This window comes from Eublepharis macularius, chromosome 3 (genome assembly GCF_028583425.1).
Source record: "Eublepharis macularius isolate TG4126 chromosome 3, MPM_Emac_v1.0, whole genome shotgun sequence".
NCBI lineage: Eukaryota > Metazoa > Chordata > Lepidosauria > Squamata > Eublepharidae > Eublepharis > Eublepharis macularius.
The window spans coordinates 162930210-162956120 of NC_072792.1; the positions used below are offsets into that span (position 1 = coordinate 162930210).

The following is a 25911-nucleotide window of genomic DNA, read 5'->3' on the forward strand; positions in this document are numbered from 1 at the left end:
CGCCAGGGCCCCCTTGGCTCCCCTGCCGGTCATCGAGGAACCCTTCTCCCGGGTGGCCATGGACTTCGTAGGACCTTTACCCCGCACCCCCCGCGGGGCACGCTACCTCCTGGTCCTGATGGACTATGCCACACGGTACCCGGAGGCCGTCCCTCTCCGCGACATGAAGGCCCCAGGGGTAGCCCGGGCGCTGGTAAGGTTCTTTGCACAGGTGGGGCTACCCAGGGAACTGCTGTCGGATTGTGGGAAACCCTTCACGGCCCAGATCACCCGACACCTATGCCGAACGCTGCACGTCCGACAGATCTTCACTAGCATCTACCACCCCCAGACCGACGGCCTGGTGGAGAGGTTCAACCAGACCCTGAAGACCATGCTCCATAAGATGGCCCACGACCGGCCCAAGCAGTGGGACCTGTATGTTGACCCCCTACTGTTCGCAGTACGCGAGACACCCCAGGCCTCCACGGGATTCGCCCCCTTTGAGCTCCTGTATGGCCGGCGCCCCCGCGGGATACTGGGGCTGGTGGAGGAACAATGGGCCCCCCCGACCGCCTCGGAGGCCCGCCCGGTCCCCACATACGTGCAGGAGCTCCGAGCGCGCCTCGAGGCCTGTCGGGCCGAGGCCCGGCAGAGGCTCCAGGCAGCCCAACAATCCCAGAAGGCTTATTACGACCGGGGAACAGCGGCCCGAAGGTTCCAGGTCGGAGAAAAGGTCTTGGTCCACCACCGAGTCATGGGGCCGGGCCCGGGGGACCCCTGGCGAGGTCCCTATCGCATTACCAAGGTTCGGGGGCCTTGGTCCTACGAGGTCCAGTGCGGCGCGACGCCCCGGCAGCGGAAACGCCTCCATGTTAATGACTTGAAGGCCTGGCACGAGGCAGAGCCCCTTCAGTGCAACCTGTCCCCCGAACCTCTCGAGCTCCCAGCCGGGGAGCTGCCTTGGACCCCAGCCGGACCCCCGGATGAGGAACCGGTCCTTGACCCCGCGCTCACGGGGGACCAGCGGGCCCAAGTGCGGCAGGTGCTCCAGGAGAACCCGGGCCTTTTCTCTCGGCAGCCGGGGCAGACCACGGTGATCACCCATTCCATCTCCACCCCGCCAGGGCAGGTGGCCCGTGCGCCCTGGAGGCCACTACCTCTGAAGCGCTGGGAAATCGTGGCCCGGGAGGTAGATGACATGCTCCGCCTCGGGGTGATAGAGCCGTCCCGCAGCGCCTGGCGGAGTCCTATTGTGCTAGTGGGCAAGCCAGATGGCTCTGTCCGCTTCTGCGTGGACTACCGCCAGGTCAATGCGATCGCAAGTTTTGACGCCTACCCTATGCCGCGGGCCGACGTGCTGGTAGATCAGCTGGGAACCGCCCAGTACCTATCTGCCCTGGACCTCACAAAGGGGTACTGGCAGATCCCCATGGTTCCAGAAGACCGGGAGAAGACAGCCTTCGCCACCCCACAGGGGTTATTCCAGTTCCGAGTCATGCCATTCGGTCTCCATGGGGCCGCGGCGACCTTCCAGCGGCTCGTCGACCACGTGTTGGCCCATTGCCAGGGATTCGCCCGTGCCTATATTGACGACATCATCATATTCAGCCCCGATTGGTCGTCCCACCTCCGGCACCTGGACACGGTGTTGAAGGCGTTGGCGGCAGCAGGCTTGCGAGCCAACCCGAGCAAGAGCCGGATCGGGTTCCGGGAGCTCACCTACCTCGGGTACCAAGTGGGGCATGGGGTGCTCCGCCCAGTGCCCGACAAGGTGACCACGCTAGAACAAAGCCCGCGACCCCGGACCAAGCGCCAGATGAGGCGCTTCCTGGGGCTGGTTGGCTACTACAGCAAATTCATCCCCCATTTTGCCAGCCAAGCCAGCCCCCTTTCCGACTGCCTGCGGAAGGACCAGCCCTCCACAATCCAATGGCGACCCGAACGAGTACAAGCCTTCGAGGCTCTGCGCAAAGCCTTGTCCGCGGCCCCCGTCCTCAGGAACCCCGACTTCAACCGACCCTTCCTCGTCCAAACGGACGCATCGGACGTGGGGCTTGGAGCGGTCCTGTCCCAAGAAGTAGAGGGCCAAGAACATCCAGTGTTGTTCATCAGTAGGAAGCTGCAACCAGCCGAGGTCAAATACGCCACGGTGGAGAAGGAGGCCCTGGCGGTGAAGTGGGCCGTGGGGGCCCTCCAATTCTACCTCTCCAACAACCCCTTCACCCTGGTCACGGACCACGCCCCCCTGCTCTGGATGGCCCGCATGAAGGACCATAACCCACGGATCCTCAGATGGTATCTCTCTCTGCTCCCTTTCAGCTTCCAACTACGGCACCGGCCAGGGCGTCTCCATCTGAATGCGGATTACATGTCGCGGGTCCACGAGGAGACAGCGGACCAGGAGGCGCCCAACCCCAGGGAGGGGGTGTGTCCGGAGCAGGCTCCTCCTGCCCCGGACTGGGCGCGCACGCCGGCCTCCCTGCCGCCCGCGGAGCTCCCCCCCCACCTGCGAAGCTCCCCTCCCCACCCACGGAACTCCCCTCCCCAATCCCGCGCACCCCCCACACACCCCCCACATCCCTCGGGGACCCCCTACCTGCGGGGAGCATGGACGGGGCGCACGGCGAGCCGGGCCGAAACAAGGAAGCGCTCACCCGCGCCGCCGCCCCTGTCAGCAGAGCCGCACGGGCCGGCATGGACGGCCGCCGCGCCGAGGGAAGCCGCTCCGACGAGGGGAAGGGCTGCGGCCCAGGAAACGCCGAGGCGGCCGCCCGCACCGTCCGGGTCGGAGGCGCAGGAGTGGGCCTGGCCGGCAGCGGGGCGAGGGGGCGGGACGGAGAGCCAGCCACGCCATCCCCTGACTGGCTGGACGGCTCCTGGGAGGGCTCGCCGGTGTGAGCCACGGGCAGGGATTGGCGCAGGGCCAGCACCGGCGAGCCATCAACGGGGAAGAGGAGTAGCTGACTGAGAGGTGGCACAGAGAGAGGGAAGGAGAAGTTCTCGGAGACAGCTAGCTGGAGACAGAGGCTGCTGGAGCAGCCACGGTCCCAGCCCAGTCTGAGGCAGAGGGAACTCACCCCTCCCCCTGGAGGCAAAGGAAGGGACGGCGGAGCACGAGGAGGGCGCGGTTGGGGGCGGGGCGGGGCCTCACAGTACTGTTCTGTCTATGTTTGATGGGCATTTAGCTGGCATTATATGATTCAGTGCTGAGCTACAGGGCAGTGTAGGACCACACTCTGCTAACAGAAAACATAGGTACAGTTATGAAATTAAAATTATGAAATTTAGATATTCCCCAAACTGAAATTAAACCTGAAACGAGTTGCTTAGGGTTGGCTTCAGGGATATTTAAAATGACCCAAAACATTCTTGAAAGTCCAGGAGTAATGATAATTTATCAGCCAGAAATTTTTGAGAGTCTCAGGTTTCGGAGAGACAGCAGGAACAGAGAAGGAGGGAGAAGGAGCACACCACAGCCCCAAGCTGTTCCGCAGCACACTGTCCCTTTAAAGTTAAAAGGCCACAATTTTTAATGGGAAATCAGGGGTCTACTCTCTGGAGGCCAGGTCCCCCCCCCATTGAAAATCATGGTTATTTAAAGGGCAGATGCACTGCTGTACTGCTGGGGAGAGTCACTTATGGGCAGTTAACCTGGCCTCCAGATTTGGAGACCAGGGCTACTGCCTACTGAAAATAATGAATGGTACACTTTGCCTCCAGAAGCCAGGTCTACTACCTGGAGAGAGCCAGTATGGTGAGGTGGATAAAACGTCAGATAAGGATTCTGGGAAATCTGGGTTTGAATCCTTCTATTATGGAAGATCCCTGGGTGACGTTGGACCTCTCATAAGCTCTCAGCCTGGCCTATAGGGTCGTCGTTGTGGGAAAACAGAGGAGGGAAAAACAATTTTCGAAGCTGCTTTGAGTTCCCAACTGAGAAGTAAAGTGATGGAAATCATGATGGGATAGGAATCATAAGGGAATGATGTTGGGGTGCAGAAATTCCCAAATGCAAACTGGGCCTGAAAGCATTTCCTATAACAGAAATAACCCCCCTGAAATTTCAGCATAACAAAACCCATGCTTAAAAAAAAAATCTTGCACAAAATTAATTGCTTAAAATAGATTTTAACGGCTTGCATTTTGATATGCTTTTAAATTGTAAGCTGCCTCGAGCAGGACTCTGAAGAGGCAACACAGAAATATTCTAAATAAAATAATAAATAAAATATGTATCATTTCTTGATATAAAGTATTTTACCCATTCATTCGTACTATGGATGGACAAATATTTAATTTTTAATTTCTATTTTAAATTTTAGTGATTTTTTCACCCATTTTTTTAATGCACTTCTTGTTTTACTTGTTTTATGGTGTTTTTATACTATTTATACACAACAGATGCAACGATAAAATTGACAATTACATAAAGTTAATGGGACATGGGAGAAAAGTAGAGCATGGAAACAGAAATGGCACTAACATCTGTGCAACTGAAGAGCAAACAAAAAGATGGCTTTTCGTGTAGAATTGTGGGGCTCAGAAATTCAGGAGCATCGTTAATTTCTTCTCACACTAGCACGCCATTTTGTGCAACAATATTTACCATGCTTTTGAGTAAGTTGGACAGCTACTACGTATAATCTCCCCCAAGCAGTCTATAAATATATCAATATTGTACTTTAAAGTATAGAAAATGAAATTCACACATAACACGCACCATGGGGAATAATGAAATAGTAAAAAAAATAATGCAATCCCCACGATGAAGTGAAATTCACAATGAACTGAAATTTTCTGAAATTCACCATTAAAAACACAGTGAGCATGACCAGATGTTCAAAGAAGCACTGGCAGCTGTTACCACAAAATAAGGAGAAAGGAAAAGGAGAGTGCTGCTGAAATGGGTAGGGAGAGGCTTTGCCTACACAGGTGACTGAAGAAATTAGCAGAGCCATGCATATGCAAAGCAGTGCTGAGAAACTAAGAAGGGAAAAGATGGAATTTGTTCATTTACTGTGAATTTCCATTCTTGATGGTTCTGGACTGGGGTAGCTGGCACTGTTGGGATAGGCATCTCCCATGGCTGCAGGCCCATAACCCCCAAACAAAGGGGCTTCCCTCCCCAAACCATTACTAGATAACTATTCATTAAGAAGATAATCCAACAGGCTTAAATGATATCTGAACAATTCTGTTTTACAGAGTTTGCAGAATCAACGAAAACTGTTTGGCAGTAAACCCTTAATCCTAAATACTGCATCAGCAGAGGCAAGAGCATCAGTATAATGAGGAATAACCCAATTTCCAAACGGATGCCCACTGACAGTGCACAGCAATGCCCTCTGGAGTTTCTGTGCCCCCAAGCCTGATATGCTGTAACTATGGGCCCCATGATCCACCATCATATCACAGAGATTGATATTTGTACCCCCAAGGAGTCATCCCGAAGGGATACAAAATTCAAGACTGTCTAATATCCTTTGCTCTATACATATACAAGATGAGTGCCCTTTTGCTGTCTACAGAATTAATCCTAATCTCATGGGTGAGAAAGGTTAGAATAGAATGAGGGTAAGACAACTGCCTCTGCCCTATGAAACACCAAATTAACTTTAGATTTGAATGTAGGATCAGTCTGAAGGGCCACCTTGTCATTATGAAAGATAGAGAAGTCCTCAGAAGTCCTTATTAATGGGGAAAGCATAAAATTCGGTGGTAAACTGTATGAACTCCAGACGTAGATGGAGGGCTGAGGAGGAATACACAAAGTTCCTGCTTTGCATACTGCTCCAGATATGTGAAAAGATGAAGGGCATATTATGCATCTTCTCTCACAACTTCAGTGAACAGCAAACCACCTTTACTATAACTATATTGCATGTGAAGTTAATGGAAGAGGACCAAAATCCTGCCTCTTCCTTGTATCTTTATATGCATTCCTTCTTCCTATCAATCTGTACTATTCTGTTTTTTAAAAAGCTCTCAAGTCATTTCTTAGCTGCCTCTTCCTATAGTTTGCAACTAAGTCTCTCTTTGGATCCAGCTGACTTTAGTCTGTTGACCCCTTCAGCAAATAGGTGTACGGTTCACTGATGGAGGCAAAATTGGGGCCCACCCCATGCAGCCAGCTTCTTGCATTTAAAAATCTCTTCTCATTTAATGCCAGATAGAACTAGAACTTTTTGGCTAGAAACCTTGTCTTGTAGGCTTCAGTTACTTCTCTTGTTCTATTTCGTGTATGGGCTGGACATAGGGTTGCCAAGTCCCCTGGGGCCCAAACTGGGGGATGGGTCATGGGAACACACGTAGGGGGGAACTTACTGGAGAACTTCCTTGTCACACTGGGAATGATATCATTCCTGGCATGACAAGGAAGTGAAGCCTCCCATGCAGCAATAATTTATCAAATCAACCTGGTGTGAGGGCCTTCACACTTCCTTGTCATGCCAGAAACGATGTCCTTCCTGGTGTGACAAGGAAGTGCTTCCCCCCCCCCACCAGCCAGGTAAGTGGTGATGGGGGGGGGTAGAGGCTGGGAGCACAGGATCCCCTGGCCCCACTGTGGGCAGGGAATCCCTACCTGGCCTGACTCTTGAACATGTGGTAAGTTGCCAACTCTTGGTTGGGAAATTACTGGAGATTTTGGAGGTGGGGCCTGGTTTGGGGAGAGCTCTCTGTGGGGTATAATGCCAGAGTCCACCCTCCAAAGCAGCCCTTTTCTCTAGGGGAAATGATCTTTTTTGTATGGAGATCAACTGAAATTCTGAGAGATCTCCATGCCCAACCTGGAGGTTGATAACCCTACCAAGTGGGGAGATAGCTTCAACAACCAAGAAACTTCATCATACATATATTTTTCTCCTGCAAAAATTGCTGATCTCATAGTACTGAACCATAGCTGGAGAAGCCGCTGACACTATTCCAGCACTAAATAAAATGTATTTGTTTTTCTGTCACAGTGTCAAAAAACATCACTATGCCCTTTCTCCTAACCACAGCTATTTAATCCGGTGACCTTTAAATGTGTCACAGCACAGATTATGAATGCTCATCCCAGACAATTAAGGCTGAGTTGGACGCTTTTCTTTCTTTCTATATTCATCAGCAATATATTGGCCAACTCTGCATGCTTTTGATGATTTAACAACAGTTTTTTTTATAGCTGCAATCTCATTCCCATTAGAAGGATGAGAGTTTGCAAATTGTTCAGTTATCCAAGTGTCATGGAGTCATTTTGCAATTTGTGTTTAATAAATTCATTTTAGTTGCGTCTTCAAATGAACATTTAACTCAACTCTCTAGAAAAGTTATGGCCAAGTGCTTGCATTGAATCAAATTCTAAGAGACTAAAATGGCTGACAATCATATTTTGTCATCACTGAAGTCAGAAATAATTATTTTGTATTTTATGTTTCATAAATTCAAAGCTTGTCTTGGAAGTTGATATTAGAAAGCGCAATTTTATATAACCAATCCCTGAAATGATACAAAAAGGGAAGAGATATTAACCTCAACCCAAGTGTTGCTGCGTCAGGGGTCTTCCCCATATACTTTGTGACATAGTTTTACAGAGCACTGGGGGCAGTGGGGACACCTAATGCCCTTGTGGCATAGTAAGAAAGAGTGTGATCATAGCAATGAGCTGAGTTTCCTTAATGATGTAAACCAAACATTAGCCAGTGTGGTGTACTCCCAGTACAGCCTCTGGGAGTCAAAATAACCCTATCAGTTTAGTTAGGCTGGGAGCATGTGACAAGCTTTCATGGCAGAGTGGTACTGCTGGGTGACCTTGGGCCAGTCACACACACTCACCCTAACCACCCTCACAGGGTTCTTGTGAGGATAAAATGGAGAAGAGAGTAATGCTTTGAGTCTCATTGTGGGGAAGGTGAGGCATAAATGAACTAAGTAAATAACATTTTCAAAGATCAGTGGGTGGATCTAAGCCACAGGACATAAGCAACTGATCAAATTCCAAGAAGAAAAAGTTTTAATTTTTCATGATTTGGTGGCTCATGTGATTGACCAATTGTGTGACCTTGGGGAGGGGGCATAGAATAGGTGACTGGAAACTCCAAACCAATTCAAACTGACTAAGGTAGTTGCTACTGTCAGTTCACTCTCTAAGTCAGAACAGCTGGGGATACACTGTACATGCACTGATGGTGCCAAGAGGGCTGCAATGCTGGATGTGAACAAGTTTGTGCCTAGTAGAGTAGTGGGTATATAAAGCCTCCTCACTAAAAAAATGCCCCTTAGGATTATTTCTAACTAGCAATAAATAGTCCTAATCAAACAATCAGAAAAGAACAGGGCATCACAAAACAAAAGACTTAAATTGGACAGGTTTGTCTTAAGATTCAGAGCTCATGCTCTTTCCTGGTAGACCACTGATTTAATGGCTTTGATTTCTAGGGGTTGGATCATTCTGGAGAGCTGGTAGTGTTTGGAGGGACTGTTGCAGATAGGAGCAACCCCCACCCCCAAATCCTGGGTTTTCAGGCAATCGCTTAAGGCAGGGGTGGGCAATTGTTTTGGCTCGGGGGCCACTTTGTGGGAGCGGAGGTTAGCGGAGGGCCGCACCTTTTAAAATAACTGCATTCATTAGTTAACTTTGCATTTCAAAAAAGGTATGAATTGTATCATAAAAATCAATAAATATAAATTAAATAAAATAGTGGTAGTTTTATTCAATTTATTTATTGTGCTAATTTCATATCATCTATAACTGCAAGCACATTTAATTTTAGGAAATCTCGGTTCAAGGTGGATTTTTCTGACTGCCTTGGTGGGCCACAAAAAACTCTGTAGCGGGCTGCATGTGGCCCGCGGGCCGCAATTTGCCCACCCCTGGCTTAAGGCATAGCCGAATGTGCAATTCTAGCCAAAGATACTTGACCATCTGTTGGTTCAGCTTCCATCCTGCTCACCAGTTGCAACATGTGAGTTGACTGCTTGATGAACTGCATAACCTGGCCCTCTCACCCTGCAGTACAAGTGGTTACCATGGAGGTGGATACTTGCCTGGCAATTGTGTGGTGAATTTCTCAGCAGCTGTTATTCCAACACCAGTTAGGAGATGATGGACCTGTTCAATAAACTTTGGTAATGACCTCCAACCAGGAGGTACTTAAGATTAGAACCTTGAAAAGCTCCTCCCAGATCTTGCTTCATGGCAAACAGAAAAGGATGGTTTTAGAAGTCAGAAAAGTCCCACCCCTGGAGCCACAAAGTTTAAAACTGTCTAGGCTTGGATCATAGGTGGCAGCGGGGCAAAGCCTGGGACAGGAAACCAGGAGCTGAGGATGGAGTAGAAGTAAGTCCAGAGGGAAAAGCCAGCAGAGCAGAGGCCAAGGTGGTACTGAAACAGGTGCTCCCAGTCAAAGTTGCAGAGAAGACCAGAGGTTTCTGGGAGATCAGTAACCAGGCCAATCATGAGCTGGGAGCAGAGGTTACAGAGAAGGCCGGGAACTGGTGTTTGGTGGCCAGAAGCTGACACAGTCCTAAACCAGGAGCCAAGGTCACATGAGAAGAAAGAGGCAGCAAGCAGGAGAGTAGTAGGAACAATGGCCCTTTTCACACTGCTTACCGGGACTTGCAACGACGCGGAACATCGCGCTACAAACGCGGAAAATCGCATTTTTTCGCGTGAGATCTGCGCGAGATTTGCGCGATGTCGCGCAAATCTTGCATGAGAAAATGCGATTTTTCGCATTTGTAGCACGATGTTCTGCGTTGTTGCGAGTCCCAGTAAGCAGTGTGAAAAGGGCCAATGAGAGCACCAGGATGCACAATGAGGATGCTGACTAGGCAAAGGCTCCCAGGTCTCCCTGAGGCTTTATAGTCAATTTCTGGCCCAGGGAGCCAATGGCTAACTTGTAGACGAGGTCTTCCCAGAAACTCAGGCCTTCCCATAGCGCTTAGAACTAGCCTACTCTGCAGCCACTGTAGTTCACTACATGGGGAGCAGTGCTTCCAATCTCAGGGCTGCCGATTCAAATCTCCAAAGTTCCCGAGAGTCTTCAACCAGGAAGTGTCATTTTTGAAAGGATTCTGGACACCAATGTGAGAACAGATACTAGTATAAACCTTTCCCCTGATAAACACAAACTTGACTAAAAGAATGCTACTGAAATGGAGAATCAAAGTAGTACACACAAAGCACTATTGTCACAGAGTTTTTGCAAGGTTTAATGAAGTTTCATGCCTGTGGAATGGCCTAATGTATCTAATAATCCATGGCAATACAAAAGGCTGAAATGTTAATTTGCTGGAGCATTCCTCATCTCATTGTATGTTCCCAAGGGTAAAGCTATTCTACATGGAAGAATGAAATTAAAATACTCTTTATTATAGAACTTCCTAATACAATATGCCACATCTATAGAGAATTCTAGGGAGCCTATTAAGGGAATGAATTTCTGAGCTGGTGGCATTAATAAACTCTGGACTACAGTATTTATCATGTTCTGTGGATAGATCTTTGCATGAGTGGAAGCTCAGCTTTTGGAAAAAAGTAACATACTGAATATAATTAGCTGCTTCGTAATGCAGTTATAAATGTTATGCACCTTTTTTCTTCCAGCATATTTTCTAGATCATATTTAAATCTGTCACAATATTTCTCTCGTTACATGCAATTCCTTGAAAAGGTACCCAGTAAATGTTTAGGAGTTAAGTTAATGTATCGACGGACTTGAATATCCTTTCTAAATTAAAATTATTTGTCACAGAGACCACACTTGGAACACTGCATGCATGCAGTCCTTGAAAAAGTGCAGAAAAGAGTAACCAAAGTGATCAGGGAGCTAGAGCAACTGCCCTAAGAGGATTAGTTAAAATTCTTAAGACTGTTTAGCTTAAAAAAAGGTAAGGGTAGACATGATGGAAGTCTATAAAATTATACATGTTGTGGAGGGGATGGACAGGGAGAAGCTTTTCTCCCTCTCTCATAATAATAGAAACCGGGGTCATGTACTGAAGCTGAGGGATAGGAGATTCAGGACAGACAAAAGGAATTACCTCTTCACACAGCACATAGGGAACTTAGGGAACTCCCTGCCACTCCCTCTGTGTGTGTGTGTGTGTGTGTGTGTGTGTGTGTGTGTGCGCGCGTGCGTGTGTGTTTTCTTAGACTTGCAGATTTTAATCTAGTATGAACTACAATACCAGACAAAAGAACTGAGCAATTCATGTTAGCATTTTAATCTGCAAAAAATTAAGTAATTTCTGTGATATTTCAACCTAGGGGCTCTGGCCTTGCCCCACAGCTTGCTGGATTCGCAGTAGTTTCAATACTGAATGAGCAGTTCTGCCTCCTGCCAAAAGCACTGCAGCGATAATGAAGCAACAGCAAGAACAACCATCCTTTTTTTGCCAACTGTAGCCAAAATTAGATTTATAATAAATATCCTACCTTGACTTTCTCTCCAATGGGGAACCAAAACATCGTAAGTTGTCTCCCTCTCCTCCATTTTATTTTCACAACAAGGTAGGTCTAATTGAGAGTGTGTGACTGGGCCAAGCTCAGACAGCAAACTTGTGTGGCAGAGGTAGAATTTGAACTTTGGTCTCCTAAATCCTAGTCGGACACTCTAATCACTACCCCACACTGCCTGTGATAACTCTGAGAGTTTCTTAAACCCCCTTTGTTTTGTAAAGGTGGTGGTGGGATATGTCTCTGGTAGGCACACACTGTCTTGGGCCAGTCACACACTCTGTGTTGCATCTCTCTGCTACATTATACACACAACAACCCTGTTTCCATTTTCGATAGCAGAGGGATGTTTGGGAGCTAATCTGTGCCATGATGTTCTGATTCCCTTAATTTTTGGCACTGCAAGTCCCACCCTTAAGCTGAACCTAGTGGCCAATTTTGAAACTCCAAGTTTTATTTTCTGGTGAGTTATGCCTACTGTAAACAGCACTTCAGTTTCCCTTGCAAATAGCATTAGGGTGCGGGTTTCTCAGGTTAACATGGGCCAGGATGTTTGAATTTCCTTCATTTTTTGCAGTGCAAGTCCTATCCTGAGGCTAGTGGTCACAGTTGAGACTCCTAGCTTTATTTTTTGATGAGTTATGTCTGCCACACTCAGAAAACTTTAGCTTCTATTGCAAAAAGAATGTGGGAGAGGAGTATTCTGCCAATCATCTGAGCCAGCATGGTCCAATTCCCTTTATTTTTGGAATGAATGCCATCACCCTGAAGCCGATGGCCACTTCTGAAATTCTTCACTTTATTTCCTTATGAGTTATGCCTAACAGAGACAACTTTAGCTTCCTCTACAAATAGCTGGGGGGGGGGGGACAAGAGGGAGGGCTTCTGCTGATAACTCAGGTCAGGATGTTCCAACTCCCTTCATTAACACTTAATCTGGGAAAACTCCAAGAATCACAAAGTTGCATTTAACAGCTCCCTTCTGCTGACCAAACAGCCTACTTTCGACAGAAGTGAGGAAGGAGCATTGTTCTGGCAGAAAGAAGATGGTTCCATCAGAGGAATGCTTGTTCCATTGGAGAAAGACATACTCCAAAAGCAGGTTCCAGCCCATGACTTTTCGCCAATAGCGCAAGCTATACAAAGGAACGATGCTTTTATCTCCTGGAGTGCTTGCAAAATAATAGGTAAGAGTGCAGTATGTAGAAGGGCCTTGAGGAAAATGTGCCCCATGTTGACCGCACATCTGCTGTCCCTTCAACACAACCTGCAGAAGATCACTCTGTTGATAAGAAATGTTCCAATACTATTTAACCCAGCTTCCACTTGCTCTGTTAAAGAGTGCTGTGCTATTCCACCTGTCTGATGGCCTAATGGCTGAGCCTATCTAGCATTCAGCTAACAATCCTCTGTACATGTTTTCCTCAATCACACTGCAGCAAGGGAGGGGGTCTGTCCACAACAGCAAGAGTGTAGCCTTCCTTTTAAGGAGTTTCAATCATATCGTGTTACATACTGACATACAGCTTGGATTTGTGTTACTGATAACAGTTTCCTTGAACTGCACCTGTAAACAGTGTCAGAAACACAACCCTCAGGTCTAGTCAGATGCTGCCGGGCAGACTCCCACAATCTTTTCCATATCTCTGGGTACCTAGTCCCCAATATCTTTTTTTTTTTTGTAAAAATTTTTATTGGATTAGAAATATATCATATCATATCATTTACACTCACATTCCTTTAAATTTCCAATTCTAACCCCCTCCCATTCCCCCCCTTTTGTTGACTTTCAACAGTTTTCCAACCCCTCATCTATTTTCCCTTTACTCATATGAATTTTACTATATTTATTATAATATACTTTCAAATTCTTCTAAGCTTATCTATCATATTTGTGCTATTTCTGCTTCCTTTCAATAATATTCATTCTGATCACCTATACTCTATTTTACTCTTTCTACTCTCTTCAATATGGGACAAGCAATTTGCCCCACCTTATACATATTTTCTAGTACTTCTATAAACTTTGCAGATATTCATAATAAATCAATCAATTTGACTTATATTCTGTATGTGTTGCTCCTTACTTCCTTTTACATACCATATCCAATATAATTATCTAATTTCTCCGTTATAGAGCTTTTTAACTAGAGTAATCCATTCATATATTCGTTTAACATAAGTCAATCTATTATTTCCACATTTCACCTGCTGATATGTATCCATTCACCCTTTTACAACTATTATTTACGTCAGAAGGATATTTAGTTTAGCTTTTATCCTTACATTTCTTATAATAATAGCACTACTAATACTCTATATAATAATCCAATATGGTATTTGCTTAGAATTATTCAGTCAACTCTCCCCCCCTCGGTATAGTCACCTCCCTCTTCTTCCATTGTGTTTCAGTAATTTTCAAACTGCCACAGTTCTCCACCCACCTCCCATTTCTTCACCAGATATTGTTTCAGCTTCTCCCAGTCCTTGTTAAACTGCCCTGGGTCAAGGTCTCTCAATTTTCTTGTCATTTTATCCATCTCCGCCATGTACAGCAATTTGTAGATCCAATCCTCAATGGTTGGCACCTCTTGTACTTTCCACTTCTGCGCGTACAAAAGTCTAGCTGCTGCTGTCATATAGAATAACAATGTCCTGTATTGTGCTGGCATATCTTGCATTCCCAAGTTCAGTAGCAGGAGTTCTGGGTTCTTATTCACTTGAAATTGTAAAATCTCACTCATTACTTTTATTATTTCCCCCCAGTACTGCCTAGCTACCTCACAAGTCCACCACATATGGTACAAAGAACCCTCATGTTTTCTACATTTCCAACATTTGTTAGACATGTTCAAATTCCCTAGCGCTATCTTCTTTGGTGTCAGATACCAACGATACATCATTTTATAAACATTCTCTTTAATATTAGTGCATGTCGTAATCTTCAGCGTATTTTTCCACAAGTATTCCCACGCCTCCATTGTTATTTCTTTATTAAAGTTTATAGCCCACTTCACCATTTGTACTTTAACTACCTCATCCTCAGTATACCATTTTAGCAACACTTTGTAGACCTTTGAAATTTCTTTTTTATCTCCTTGTAGAATTACTTTCTCTAATTCTAAATTCTCCATTCTTATTCCTCCCTTCGCACAGTCCGAATAATAAAGATCTCTGATTTGTCTATATTGAAACCAATCATAGTTTGGGGACAGCTCTTGTTGTGTCTTTATTCTAACTTTAGAAAGTTCTGTTTGAGTTATCTCCTTATACGTTAAACACTGTTGCTTATTATCAACCGTTCTTGGATCAATAACTTCATATGGAACCACCCAGGAGGGAGTTCCTTCCTGTAGGTAATCTTTATATTTCTTCCAGACCGTGAAGAGGCTTCTCCGAATATAGTGGTGTAGAAACATAGAATCTGCTTTCACTTTGTCATACCATAAATATGCATGCCATCCAAACAGTTTTTTATATCCCTCTAAGGCCAGCAATTTGCAATTTTCCAGCGTCATCCAATCTTTCAGCCATACCAGACAGATTGCATCATAGTAAAGTCTCAGGTTGGGCAGTTGCATTCCACCCCTTTCTTTTGCATCCTGCAACACTTTCATTTTCACCCTAGGTTTCCTGCCTGCCCACACAAACTCCGATATTTTCCTTTGCCATTTTTCAAATTGTTTAGAGTCCCGAATAATTGGTATTGTCTGTAACAAAAACATCACTCTTGGCAAAACATTCATCTTAACTGCTGCAATTCTTCCCAACCATGACAACTTCAATCTATTCCACTTAATCAAATCCTGCTCTATTTGAGTCCATAATTTCTCATAATTATTCTTAAATAGATCTATTTTTTTTGCAGTCAGTTCGATTCCCAAATATTTTACCTTGCTTGTTACTTCACAGTCTGTTATTTTCATAAGTTGCTGTTGTTTTTGTTTAGTCATATTTTTACACAATATCTTTGACTTCTTTTTGTTTACAAAAAAACCTGCCAAGTCTCCAAACTCTTTGATTTTATCTATTACCTTAGGCATGTTTTCAATTGGATCTTCCACAATTAACATTATGTCATCTGCAAATGCTCTGACCTTATAGGAAAAGTCCTTTATCTTTATTCCACGGATTGCATTATCTTCTCGAATCTATATCATCAGAATTTCCAATACCAAAATAAACAACAGTGGAGACAACGGACAACCTTGTCTTGTACCTTTCCCTATAGTCAGTTTCTTAGTCGCCTCATCATTCACCACAATTGCTGCACTTTGGTCTCTGTAAATTTCTTTAACTGCTCTTATGAATCTTTCTCCCATTTGTAGCTGTTCCATAGTTGCAAACATAAAGTCCCAGTTCAAATTGTCAAACGCTTTTTCAGCATCTACAAAGAAGAACCCAACCTCTTTATCACAACGCCTGTCATAGTATTCAATAGCATTTATAACTGTCCTTAAGTTGTCTCTAATTTGTCTGTTTGGAAGAAAACCTGCTTGTTCTTCCCCAATAGCCTCAGCTAGCCATCCCTTTAGTCTCTCTGCCAAGATCTTCGCAAAGATCTTGTAATCATTATTAAGTAAAGAAATAGGTCTGTAATTTTTAACATTTGTCAAGTCCTGTCCCTCTTTAGGGATCAATGATATATTAGCTTCACTCCAAGTATCTGGAGTTCTTTGGTCTCTCAAGACCCCATTGATCACCTCTTTTAGAAATGGCGCCAGCTCATTGGCCATTACCTTATAAAATTTTGCTGTAAGTCCATCAGGCCCTGGCGCTTTCCCCAAATTTGTTGACTGTATTGCTTTCTTTATTTCTTCCTCTGTTATTTCACTATTTAGTTTAACTCTCCAGTCTTCCGAGATTATTGGGAGTTTTACTTTTCCCAGATATGTCGCTATTGAATCTCTTTTCACTTCTTTTTCCCCATACAGTTTGGCGTAAAATTTGTAAAAGGCTCTACTAATGGCAGTCTGTTCCAGATGCACTTTGTTGTCCTCACATATTTTATTTATTATCTTTTTTTCTTTTCTCTTCTTCAGTTGCCATGCCAAATATTTCCCAGGTTTATTTGCACCTTCAAACGACTTTTGATTCATTCTTTTCAAATTCCATTCCAATTCTCTATTATTCATTGCCGTCAACTACTCTTGTAAAATTTTAATATCCTGATAAATTTTCTTCTTGCCTGGTCTTTTCTTTAGTTGTATTTCTTTGGCTTTTATTTTCTCCATAATCTCCTGTCTCTTCTCCTCTCGTTTCTTTCGTGCTCTTCCATTTAAATCCATTAGTATGCCTCTAATCACTGCTTTATATGCATCCCAGACCTTATTGGTTGGTACTTCTCGATTCATATTATGTTGTATGAAGAACTTGGTTTCCCTTCTCAGCATCTCCATATTTTCTCCCTCCTGTAGCAAATCCTCATTTATTCTCCATCCTTTCCTCTTATTTCTTTTCCCGAACTTCCACATAATTGGATTATGATCTGAGCCTACCATGGGCATTATTTCAACATCCTTAGTCCAAAGCACTAAATCCTTTGAGGCCCAGATCATATCAATACGTGATAGAGTAGAGTGTCTTGCGGAGAAAAATGTATACTGTCTACTTGTGGGATTCCGCGTTCTCCATACATCTTCCAAAGTTTCCTGCTGCACTAATGCAAAGAACGTCTTTGGCAAAAGTCCTCTTTTCTTTTGTGCAGTTACTGATTTTTTGTCCTGTTCCAAATTTGTAATTCCATTGAAGTCTCCTGCAAGGATTATCTGATCATACGTAAGTTCATCTAGTTGCTTCCTTAAATCCTCAAAGAAGCTTTCTTTAGCACCGTTTGGTGCATAAATTCCAATAACCAACACTTTTTTAAAATTCCATATACATTCCACTGCTATAAATCTGGCTTCCACATCTCTAATCATTAATTTTGGCTGTAGCTCGTCTTTAATATATAGTACCACTCCCTTTTTTTTCTTTTTTGAGGCCGCTACAAAATCAATGCCCAACTTACTCACTTTGAGATATTTTACATCCTGATTTCTGATATGGGTCTCTTGCAAACATACAATGTCACATTTTTGTTTTACTAGCCAGTGGAAAGTACTTTTTCTCTTTTTGGGTGAATTAAGTCCATTTACATTCCAAGATAAAACTTTACACTCCATATTCATAGCCTTGTTGTTGGTAAGTCCTTTTCATTGTCTGTCGCGCACAGGGCTGGGCACAGCAGGCAGGAGGCTCACTGGTACTGCAGGGCTGAACACAGCAGGCAGGAGTTCAGTATTGCAAGACAGCAAACCAGGGTCCAGGAGTCAGGCCAGGTGCCAGGGTCAGGCTATCAGTCAGGGAGTGAGAGAGCGGCAGGCAGAGGAGTAGTCAATAGGCAGCCCAAGATCAAGTCCAAACAAGCAGTAGAGCAAGGTACACGAACGTCCAGGTAGCAGGGAGTGGCGAGCTGAGTTGCTTCCACGCTTGGTCTTCTCAGCGTCTTCCTTTATTGCTGTTCTAATGAGGGCCAGCTGTTGCCTCTCCCTCGAACAGCTCTGCCCGGCGTTGTGCTAATAGCCGGCTACTCCTCCGCCTTTCCAGAAACGCTGCCTTATCTCTAAGTTTCCTCCTTTCAGCTGGCCCCAGAGGCTCGGATTTCGCTCTAGCCCTGGGGGAGTCTTTGTCTCTTACAGCCTCTGTGGAGGTTTCTGGCTGTTCCTCGTCCCTGACAGTCTCTGCAGAAGCTCCAGGCTGTTCCTGCTGAATTCCCTCTGGAGCAGCAGCAGTAGTTTCTGACTGCTCCTCCTCTCCCATAGCTTCTGCAGGGGCTTCCGACTCCAGAGGAGATTCTGCTGGCCCTTCCTGCTCATCCTCTGAGGAGGACTCTGAGGCAGTAGGTAAGGTGGCCAGTCGGGGCTGGGGCTGACTCATGACATTGTCCCTCATAAACTTTTCCATCTCAAATTCAGATCTGATGCGCTTTTTCATTCCTCCAAATTCAAAAGATATCCCTTCCGGTAATTCCCATCTATATCTTATTTTCATATCCTTCAAATTCTGCACAAGCACTTTATATTTTTTCCGATCAAGCAACACCGATCTGGGTAGCTCCTTCATGATGATAATCGTCTTGCCATCGACTACCAATGGATCTTGAAACTGTTTACTCACTATCATTTCTCTTATATTCCTCGTCGTGAATTGCACAATCACGTCCCTTGGTATTTTCCTCTGGGCCGCGAATCTGGAATTTATTCGGTACACAACATCCAGGATAGCCACAACTTCCTCCTCCTCTTTTCCCAGGTATTCAGCTAACACTTCAGTCACCTGTTCTTGTGCTGTCTTTGTCTCTATTTCCGGCAGACCTCGAAACCTCAGCTGTTTCTCCATATATTTACTCTCCGCAACCGCCATTCTCCCCCTTATCACTCTCATGTCTGTTCGTTGCGTCTCTGTAAGATTCTCCATCGCTTTTTCCACAACATTAACTTTCTGCTGCACTGCCTGTAAATCGGTCTGTATTGTTTCCATTCCCTTCTTCACCTCTGCCAATTCGTTTTTTACTGTCTCTTTAACATCTTTAACTTCTCACCAACTCCTGTTTTGTCTCCTTCAGTTCCTTTAACATTTCCAGGAATTTTTTGTCCAAATTCTCAATAGCTGTTTGCCACTCTTTCTTCGACATTGTGGGGCTTGATTTACCTCGCTCCCACGAGTCTGCACGTTTCCTTAGCTCCGTGGCGTCTAAATTGATGTCCCTTTGAAATAATTTAAATGTCCCGGTTCTTAAAATAAACAAGAGACACTTACAAAATCCAAAATGTCGGGCGTCTTTTCTCTATGGTTTTTCTATAGTCTTTTTATAATCCAAGATGTCCTACTTCCGCTCCTGTTGAAGTCTATGCCCTTCCCTTTTCAAAAATGGCGATTCCCTTCTTCCTGTCCTTCGATGGGGACCTTCTCTCACAGGCACCTCTATCGCTGTTACGCACTTCCTGTTTGCCGACTCTCCACTGCAGCTCTCGCGATGGTAGAAGTTTTCTCACAGCTTGCTATCACTTTATAACCACAGGTATGGTAAACAATTATCTATTTTCTTCAATAACTTTCTTTAACTTAGTCCTTTTTCTAATCAAATTCTTGCCGGATCTTTTTCTCAATATAATCCAACTGTTGCAGTTTAAAAGTTCACTTTAAAGCCTCATTACTTTAAACAGTCTCTTCCGATTTGAGAGATAGTGATCTTTACCTTTTCACACGTCTTTCTGGGTTGTAATCACTGCTTCGATTCCAAATTTTCTTCCGAAATTAATTTCCCCTGCTGAAGCTTGGGTATGAAGATCTTATGCCAGTCGCACTGGCCCCGGATCTGCCGCAGAGATTTATGCCGACCTGTCTTAGGGTGGGACCTCAAGGGACGAGAGAGAATCCTTAGCGCAGAACCCCCCCTCGCCCGAGATCGACGCGCCCTGAGGTACTTGAGCGTTCTTTGCCTGTTCCCCGCCTGGGAGCAGGTGGCCACGGGCTAAATTTGCCCCACCGGCCGCTGAAAACGGCAGTCCGGTCAGCTCCACTATTGGAGCTGCGTTAGACCTCCATGGATCCCAAACCGGAAGTCTTCCCCAATATCAGATGCATCACTTCATATTCATATCCTTGTGCAAAAGGCAGATCTTTGACTTCATCTTGGTATGCAGACATTTGTTCTTTGTTTTAATCTTGCTTATATCCCATAGATCCTTGTCATCAGAAGCAAGCAATCTTATGGTATACATGACACTTTAATAGCATACTTGTCAGTCAGCATATTCAGCTGGTAATGATTTGAATTAACTCAGCAGCAAAATGCTGAAACCAGCTCCTGATCAAGGATCTCTGGGATAAGGCTGATTACTACTTCCGGGGCAACTTACAAGGTTGTTCTTAGATGACAGCTTGGGCTTCTTTGAGTGGTTTCTAGTGGTTATAAGATAATATTGAACCAAAGCTTCCAGCAGCCAGGCTTCAGTGACTTGGCTCCTCTGCTGCTAGATGGGCATTCCCACCACAAGACTTGCAGACTGCACTGTGTTCTTTGGGGTGGTCCAGGCTGCGGTACAAGTGCTGGCTTAACTGTCATTCATGTGATCTCAGGCTTCGTAGTTAACTTAATAGCTAGAAACAAGGACCATCCTGGCTCCACGAAGTCTTATAAAACCCCAAAGACTTGGAGCTTGCTCTTCAGCCCGAACATCTTGACTCACTGGAGGACTCTGCCTGGCTAAGCTTCTGGTCCTTTTCTCTGCACTGTTGCTTTTTAGGACTTGATCTCTTGGACTATGTTTACTTGCTCCTGAGCCTTCTGTCTTTCAGTAGCTGATAATGGAACTTGACCATTCCCTGCCTTAGACTATGCTACACGATTCTTGTCTTAGCTGACAGACTGACAGCTTTCTTCCTCCAGGACCCCCATATTGGACTGTTTAAGACCTGAACCCTGTGTGATTCTAACATGATTTACCAGCTCTAGAGTCCCTGAGGCAGAAGGAGTTGTGAAAGGACTCAAGAATGATTACAATTCGCTATCCTTTTGATTGGATGAGAATGTCTTGCCATGAATTCAAGACATGGCCCTGGGCAAACCACTGTTCTATTTGCCTCAGCCCCCTATCTGCAGTATGGGGACAATGCCCACCTAGCTTGCAAAGCATGTGTAAGGATTCAAGATAATACATGCAAAGTACTTTGAATACTCTGGAAAATAACACTGCATAAAAGCTAATATTCTTTTTACGGTGTCACTGTCAGAAATGCATCATTATATGAAGGAATCCATTACTATCATTGGTAAGCTGTGCACAATCAATGATGAGTCACTATATTCACAGCACAGAAGTTCAAGTTCATATAAAGTGATGAATCTGTCAACACTCCAACACCCTGTGGCTAGCACAGGAAGACAGACACACAACAATGCCTGCTAAGCCCAATTACAGTTTCTCTTTCTTGTGTCAGTAGCCAGCCTGTGGTTTTCTTTTAAAAAGGAACGGTGGGATATAAATATACATAAATGCATGCAAATGTTAAAATTAATCAAATGCTAATTCTTAGTGAAATACAAAATTGTACCTGGATAGCAAGCGTTCGTGCAACAATGGCTCTGAGATACTGTAATGGATCTTCTGGACCTTCCCACTTGCTTTGCCATGTGAGGGGGCACTGAAATAGAGAAAGAGTAACTAGCCACAGAATTGCACGATCACTACTAGAGATGGGCACGAACCAAAATACGAACTAAAGTTTGTGACGAACCGGGCCGGTTCGTGGTTCGCAAACCGGTGGTTCGTCAGAGCCCATTTCTGACGAACTGCCACAAACTTTAGGCTGGTTCGTTTGGTTCATTTTTTTGGTTTGTCACTGCAGACAGTCTGGTGCCAATCAATCAGTTCCCTAGGCAACAGGGGATGGACTTCCTGCAGACCTTCTGCTGACCCGGAAGTGGCCTTCTGCTGGCTTGGAAGTGACAATTTGCTGACCTGGATGTGATGTTTTCACAAACCAAACGAACCGGTTCGCGAACGGGGGCAGGTTTGTGAAAGTTCGTGGTTCATGAAATGCGACGAACCACGAACCGCACGGTTTGTTTTTTTTCCGGTTTGTGCCCATCTCTAATCACTACTGTAGTTCTTTGTCAAATGTTTAGTAAGATTACATAGGATTTTTAAAAAGGCACATAAACTGTGAAGGCTCACAAGGGCCCCGTGCCCATTCCTTCTGGCAGATTCAAATCCAGTAGCACCTTAAAGACCAACAAGATTTCCAGAGTATAAACTTCTGAGAGTCAAACCTCCCATCATCAGATACAAGTACAAATAGAGATTCCTCAGTCCTTATATCCAAATTAGGGGTCTCTGGTCCTGCCTGTATCTGATGAAGGGAGCTTTGACTCTAGAAAGCTTATATGCTGGAAATCTTGTTGGCCTTTAAGGTGCTACTGGTCTCAAATCTTGCTCTTCTACTGCAGACCAAGATGGCAACCTACTGGAAACTGGCAAAACAGGTAGGTAGTGTGGTGTAGTAGTTGGTATAGGTCTGAGGAAACCTGAGTTCAAATACACACCCAACCATGAAGCTCACTGGATGATCTTGGGCCAGTCACTCTCTCTAAGACTAATTTGATTCACAGAGCTGAGAGGATAAAATGGAGGAAAGGAATACGTGATCTCTTGGAAGGAAGCAGTGAGGTTCACTCTATCCTATGTCTAAGCAGAGCAACCTTACCACATGCATCCAGATTCATCCATTGTGTAAGCTGAAAAGGAGACTGGGTTTATACTTTCTTTTTACCAGGAAAGGTATGAAAATCTGTGCCGCCAAGTCCCAAAATTACTCAAAAGGAGACAGAAGGCAAAGCTTTTTCTACAGTTCTTTGTTTCTGGGCATGATTTCATACAGTAAAAGTTGTGTTATCAGGCACTTTGTTAATTGGACAACTCAGTTAACTGGCATCTGTCACGGCTAGCAATATGCATGGAGGCAAAAGATCTATCCTTGTAATTATCTGTCATAACAGGGAAGAATGAAAAAAAACCCACTGGCCAAGTGGTTCACTAGCGCCAATTTGCTCATTTACTCAGGGCTGAAGTTCTCAGCAAGGGCAAGCAACTAGCTGAGCCTTTTGCAGGCACTGCTGTTTGTTGTGAGGGTGGCAAAGAGGCTGGACTGTCTAGATTGCAGTCATGCCAGGCTGAGACAGGCCACAAAGTCAGCTTGCTGGGCAAGATAGACTCCTATCCATGTCTGCAACCTAAAGGAGGGGAAGGCCCTCACTGTTGTTGATTTGCTCTCTAATCCTATGCTGAAGATACTGGGGAGGGCAAGCAAGGAGGCAAGCCTTTTGCAGATACTGAAGACTCTAGTGCGAGGACCCCCTCTCCAGGGAGGGGGGTCTCCCCAGGTTTCAGAATGGAAAGGGGTTCTTTCTCATTCCTGGGACAGCACCTCCCCCAGATCCAGAGCGGTGTCCAGCCTTCCTTCCTGGCCTCTTATGGGAGCCTGTGCTTTTAAAGGGGTCATCTACCCCACCCTTCCTCTCAGCCCACCACCCTTCCTCTCCTTGCCTCAACTGATAATTTGGGCTATTCCTGTGGAGGGGGGGGATTGCTCTCTCCTCAGTTTCTTCCTCTGTTTTTCCACCAGCTGTTCCTTGCTCTCCAGCTGACCCCCACTCCCTCCACCAATTGGCTGAGCCAAGAGATTGGCTGGAGCAGAGTGCAGGCCCTCAGGACCTGACCCGGCTTTCCCTGGGCCCACCAACACCAGGTTTCACTACCCAGGATGCTGCTGTGCTGATCTGGGACTGTGCCACTCTTGCCAAACTTGCCCCAGCCTCCTCCTGAGCCCCTAGTGTTTCTTAAAAACACTGCCGAGGTTCACATACCACTAGAGGCTCAGAAGGAGGCTGGGGAACACTGTGGGGCATGGTAGAACTGGTGAGGCAGCACTATAGCTAGCCTGAGACAAACTTGCTAGGCAAGATAGTCCAACCCTCCTCCAACTTCTTCAACCTAAAGAGGAAAGAGAGGAGTGTTGCGAAGGTCACCTCCCCTCCTCCTAATTCTGAACACTGATCACAGCCACTTCAGCAATCAGGCAGGTGGGACGCATTCTCTTATGTTTGTGAGACTGAAATTTCTTCTTTACCCAAAGGCCTTGGGTTTCCAGTCTCTGGGTCACATTATCACAGGTAACAGATTTCCTTTACAGAGGCGGGGTCTGGGGGAGCTCAGTGGCACCTGGCGTGGGCTTTCGGGGACCACAGATCTCTTTGTTAGATGCATCTGGCAAGGAGAGCTGTGGTTATCGAAGGCTCATACTGCATTGGAATTGGATGGTCTAGCTGTTTGGCTGCTACAAACTAACAGGGCAAACTCCTTTGAAGCCAACTGATCCACACACCGAAAGGAGATGTTTACATATACTAGCAAAGGAATGTTTTGGTTGCACCCCCCTCCCCCCCTAATTGCCTCTTCTCTCTCCTCCCCTTCTCCTCCCTCCTCTTCTATATTTGACCAGTCTCTGTATCATGCATCTGACGAAGAGAACTTGATTCTCGAAAGCTTATGCTACAATAAAATTGGTTAGTCTTAAAGTGCTACTGGACTCTTTTTGATTTTGCTACCACAGACTAACACGGCTAACTCCTCTGCATCTCTGAGAACAGTTTCCCAAAGATCCAAATTTCCTTACAAGGAGGACGACGACCAAGGGAATTTGTCAATCTCTTCCTTTCTCTGTATCACACTACCAATATTCCATCAACAAAGGACAAGACAAGAAAATGTATTATGTTAGCAAGCCCAGAAACTGGATATTAGGAGCCCCGAAAGAGGAGAAACCTAGAGCCTACAGATGTGTGAATATGGCACTGAGTCACTCTTTCTATATACAGTATCAAGGTGCAGAAGGAAGATCTGACGAGATTTGCATCCAATTCTCTGCGAAATACTTTTAATATTTTTTTCTTTTTTTGCATGAGAAAACAGAAAGAAGCTCTATTAACCAGCATTTGATTAACCAGCAACTTCCATTATCCAAGAGCGCTGCAGGATTATACAACTTTTTTGGTGTTTATTTTAATGGTGGGTACCTATGTTGATGGGTTTTGAACCAATAATTTCTTGAAGTTTTAAACCAAAAGTAAACAAACGTGATGACTGAAATAAACATATTGCCTGAATTAATCAGTTTTGGTTCTGGATCATCATAGTCACATAACAAAGATGCACTGCCTAATTTAAATAAATCCTTACCTTCTGATTTAATAAAGCACTTGCTAATTGTTGTACTTCTGAACTCAGCAGCGAGGTACCTCTGATGACTTTACTGAGAGCAGCAAGGGACTGATGAACACTCTGAATTAAACGAATGGCATTGAATTGTTCAAGAATAATGAATGAAAGAACTGGGGATCCTTGCCGTTCAGTAGGGGGAGACACCTTTTGATGAATCAGGTTGGAATTCTAAAAGAAAAAGGCAAGCCATTCAGTTAATAAACTACAGCAAGGAGCCAAGATTTATACAATATTTTTCTTAAAAAATACTGCTGAGGTTCACATACCAGAGCTGCTTATTGTTTCTCTTTCAGCTACTTCCACAACGAGCTTCATAATTCAAAAGTATCATCTGCTTTTAAAACTATATTGGGTGGTTGTCATGGACGGAGCTGAAAGGGAAATTTACTACACATTCACACATAGCATCCTAACCACTCACAGTTGTGAATTTTGCTGTCACTTTTGTATTTTAAATACAGAGTGATGTACGTTGGGGCTTTAATGAAGGAAAACATTGTATTTTCTTATTTTTTTCCAGTGGCCAAAGCAGTCCAATACATTTTGATCATTATTTATGATTTGTATTATTTCACAGTCAAATCACTTTAGCTGGCATGTATTTTCAGATAGCAAGGTCTTTAAAATTTCAAATGCAAGTTAACATTTACTGGAATCATTGGTCAC

General features: G+C 45.0%; 1 protein-coding gene across 1 annotated transcript in view; it reads right to left on the reverse strand.

The window, feature by feature from the left end:
• Positions 1-25911, reverse strand: part of DYNC2H1 (dynein cytoplasmic 2 heavy chain 1) — a 217617-nt gene that overhangs the window by 21166 nt on the left and 170540 nt on the right. Inside the window, exons 84-85 of the mRNA XM_054973537.1 lie at positions 25204-25413; positions 21521-21610 (exon numbers count right to left, since the gene is read on the reverse strand). Coding sequence (XP_054829512.1) covers positions 21521-21610; positions 25204-25413 — 300 coding nt within the window. The remainder of the gene's footprint in view (positions 1-21520; positions 21611-25203; positions 25414-25911) is intronic.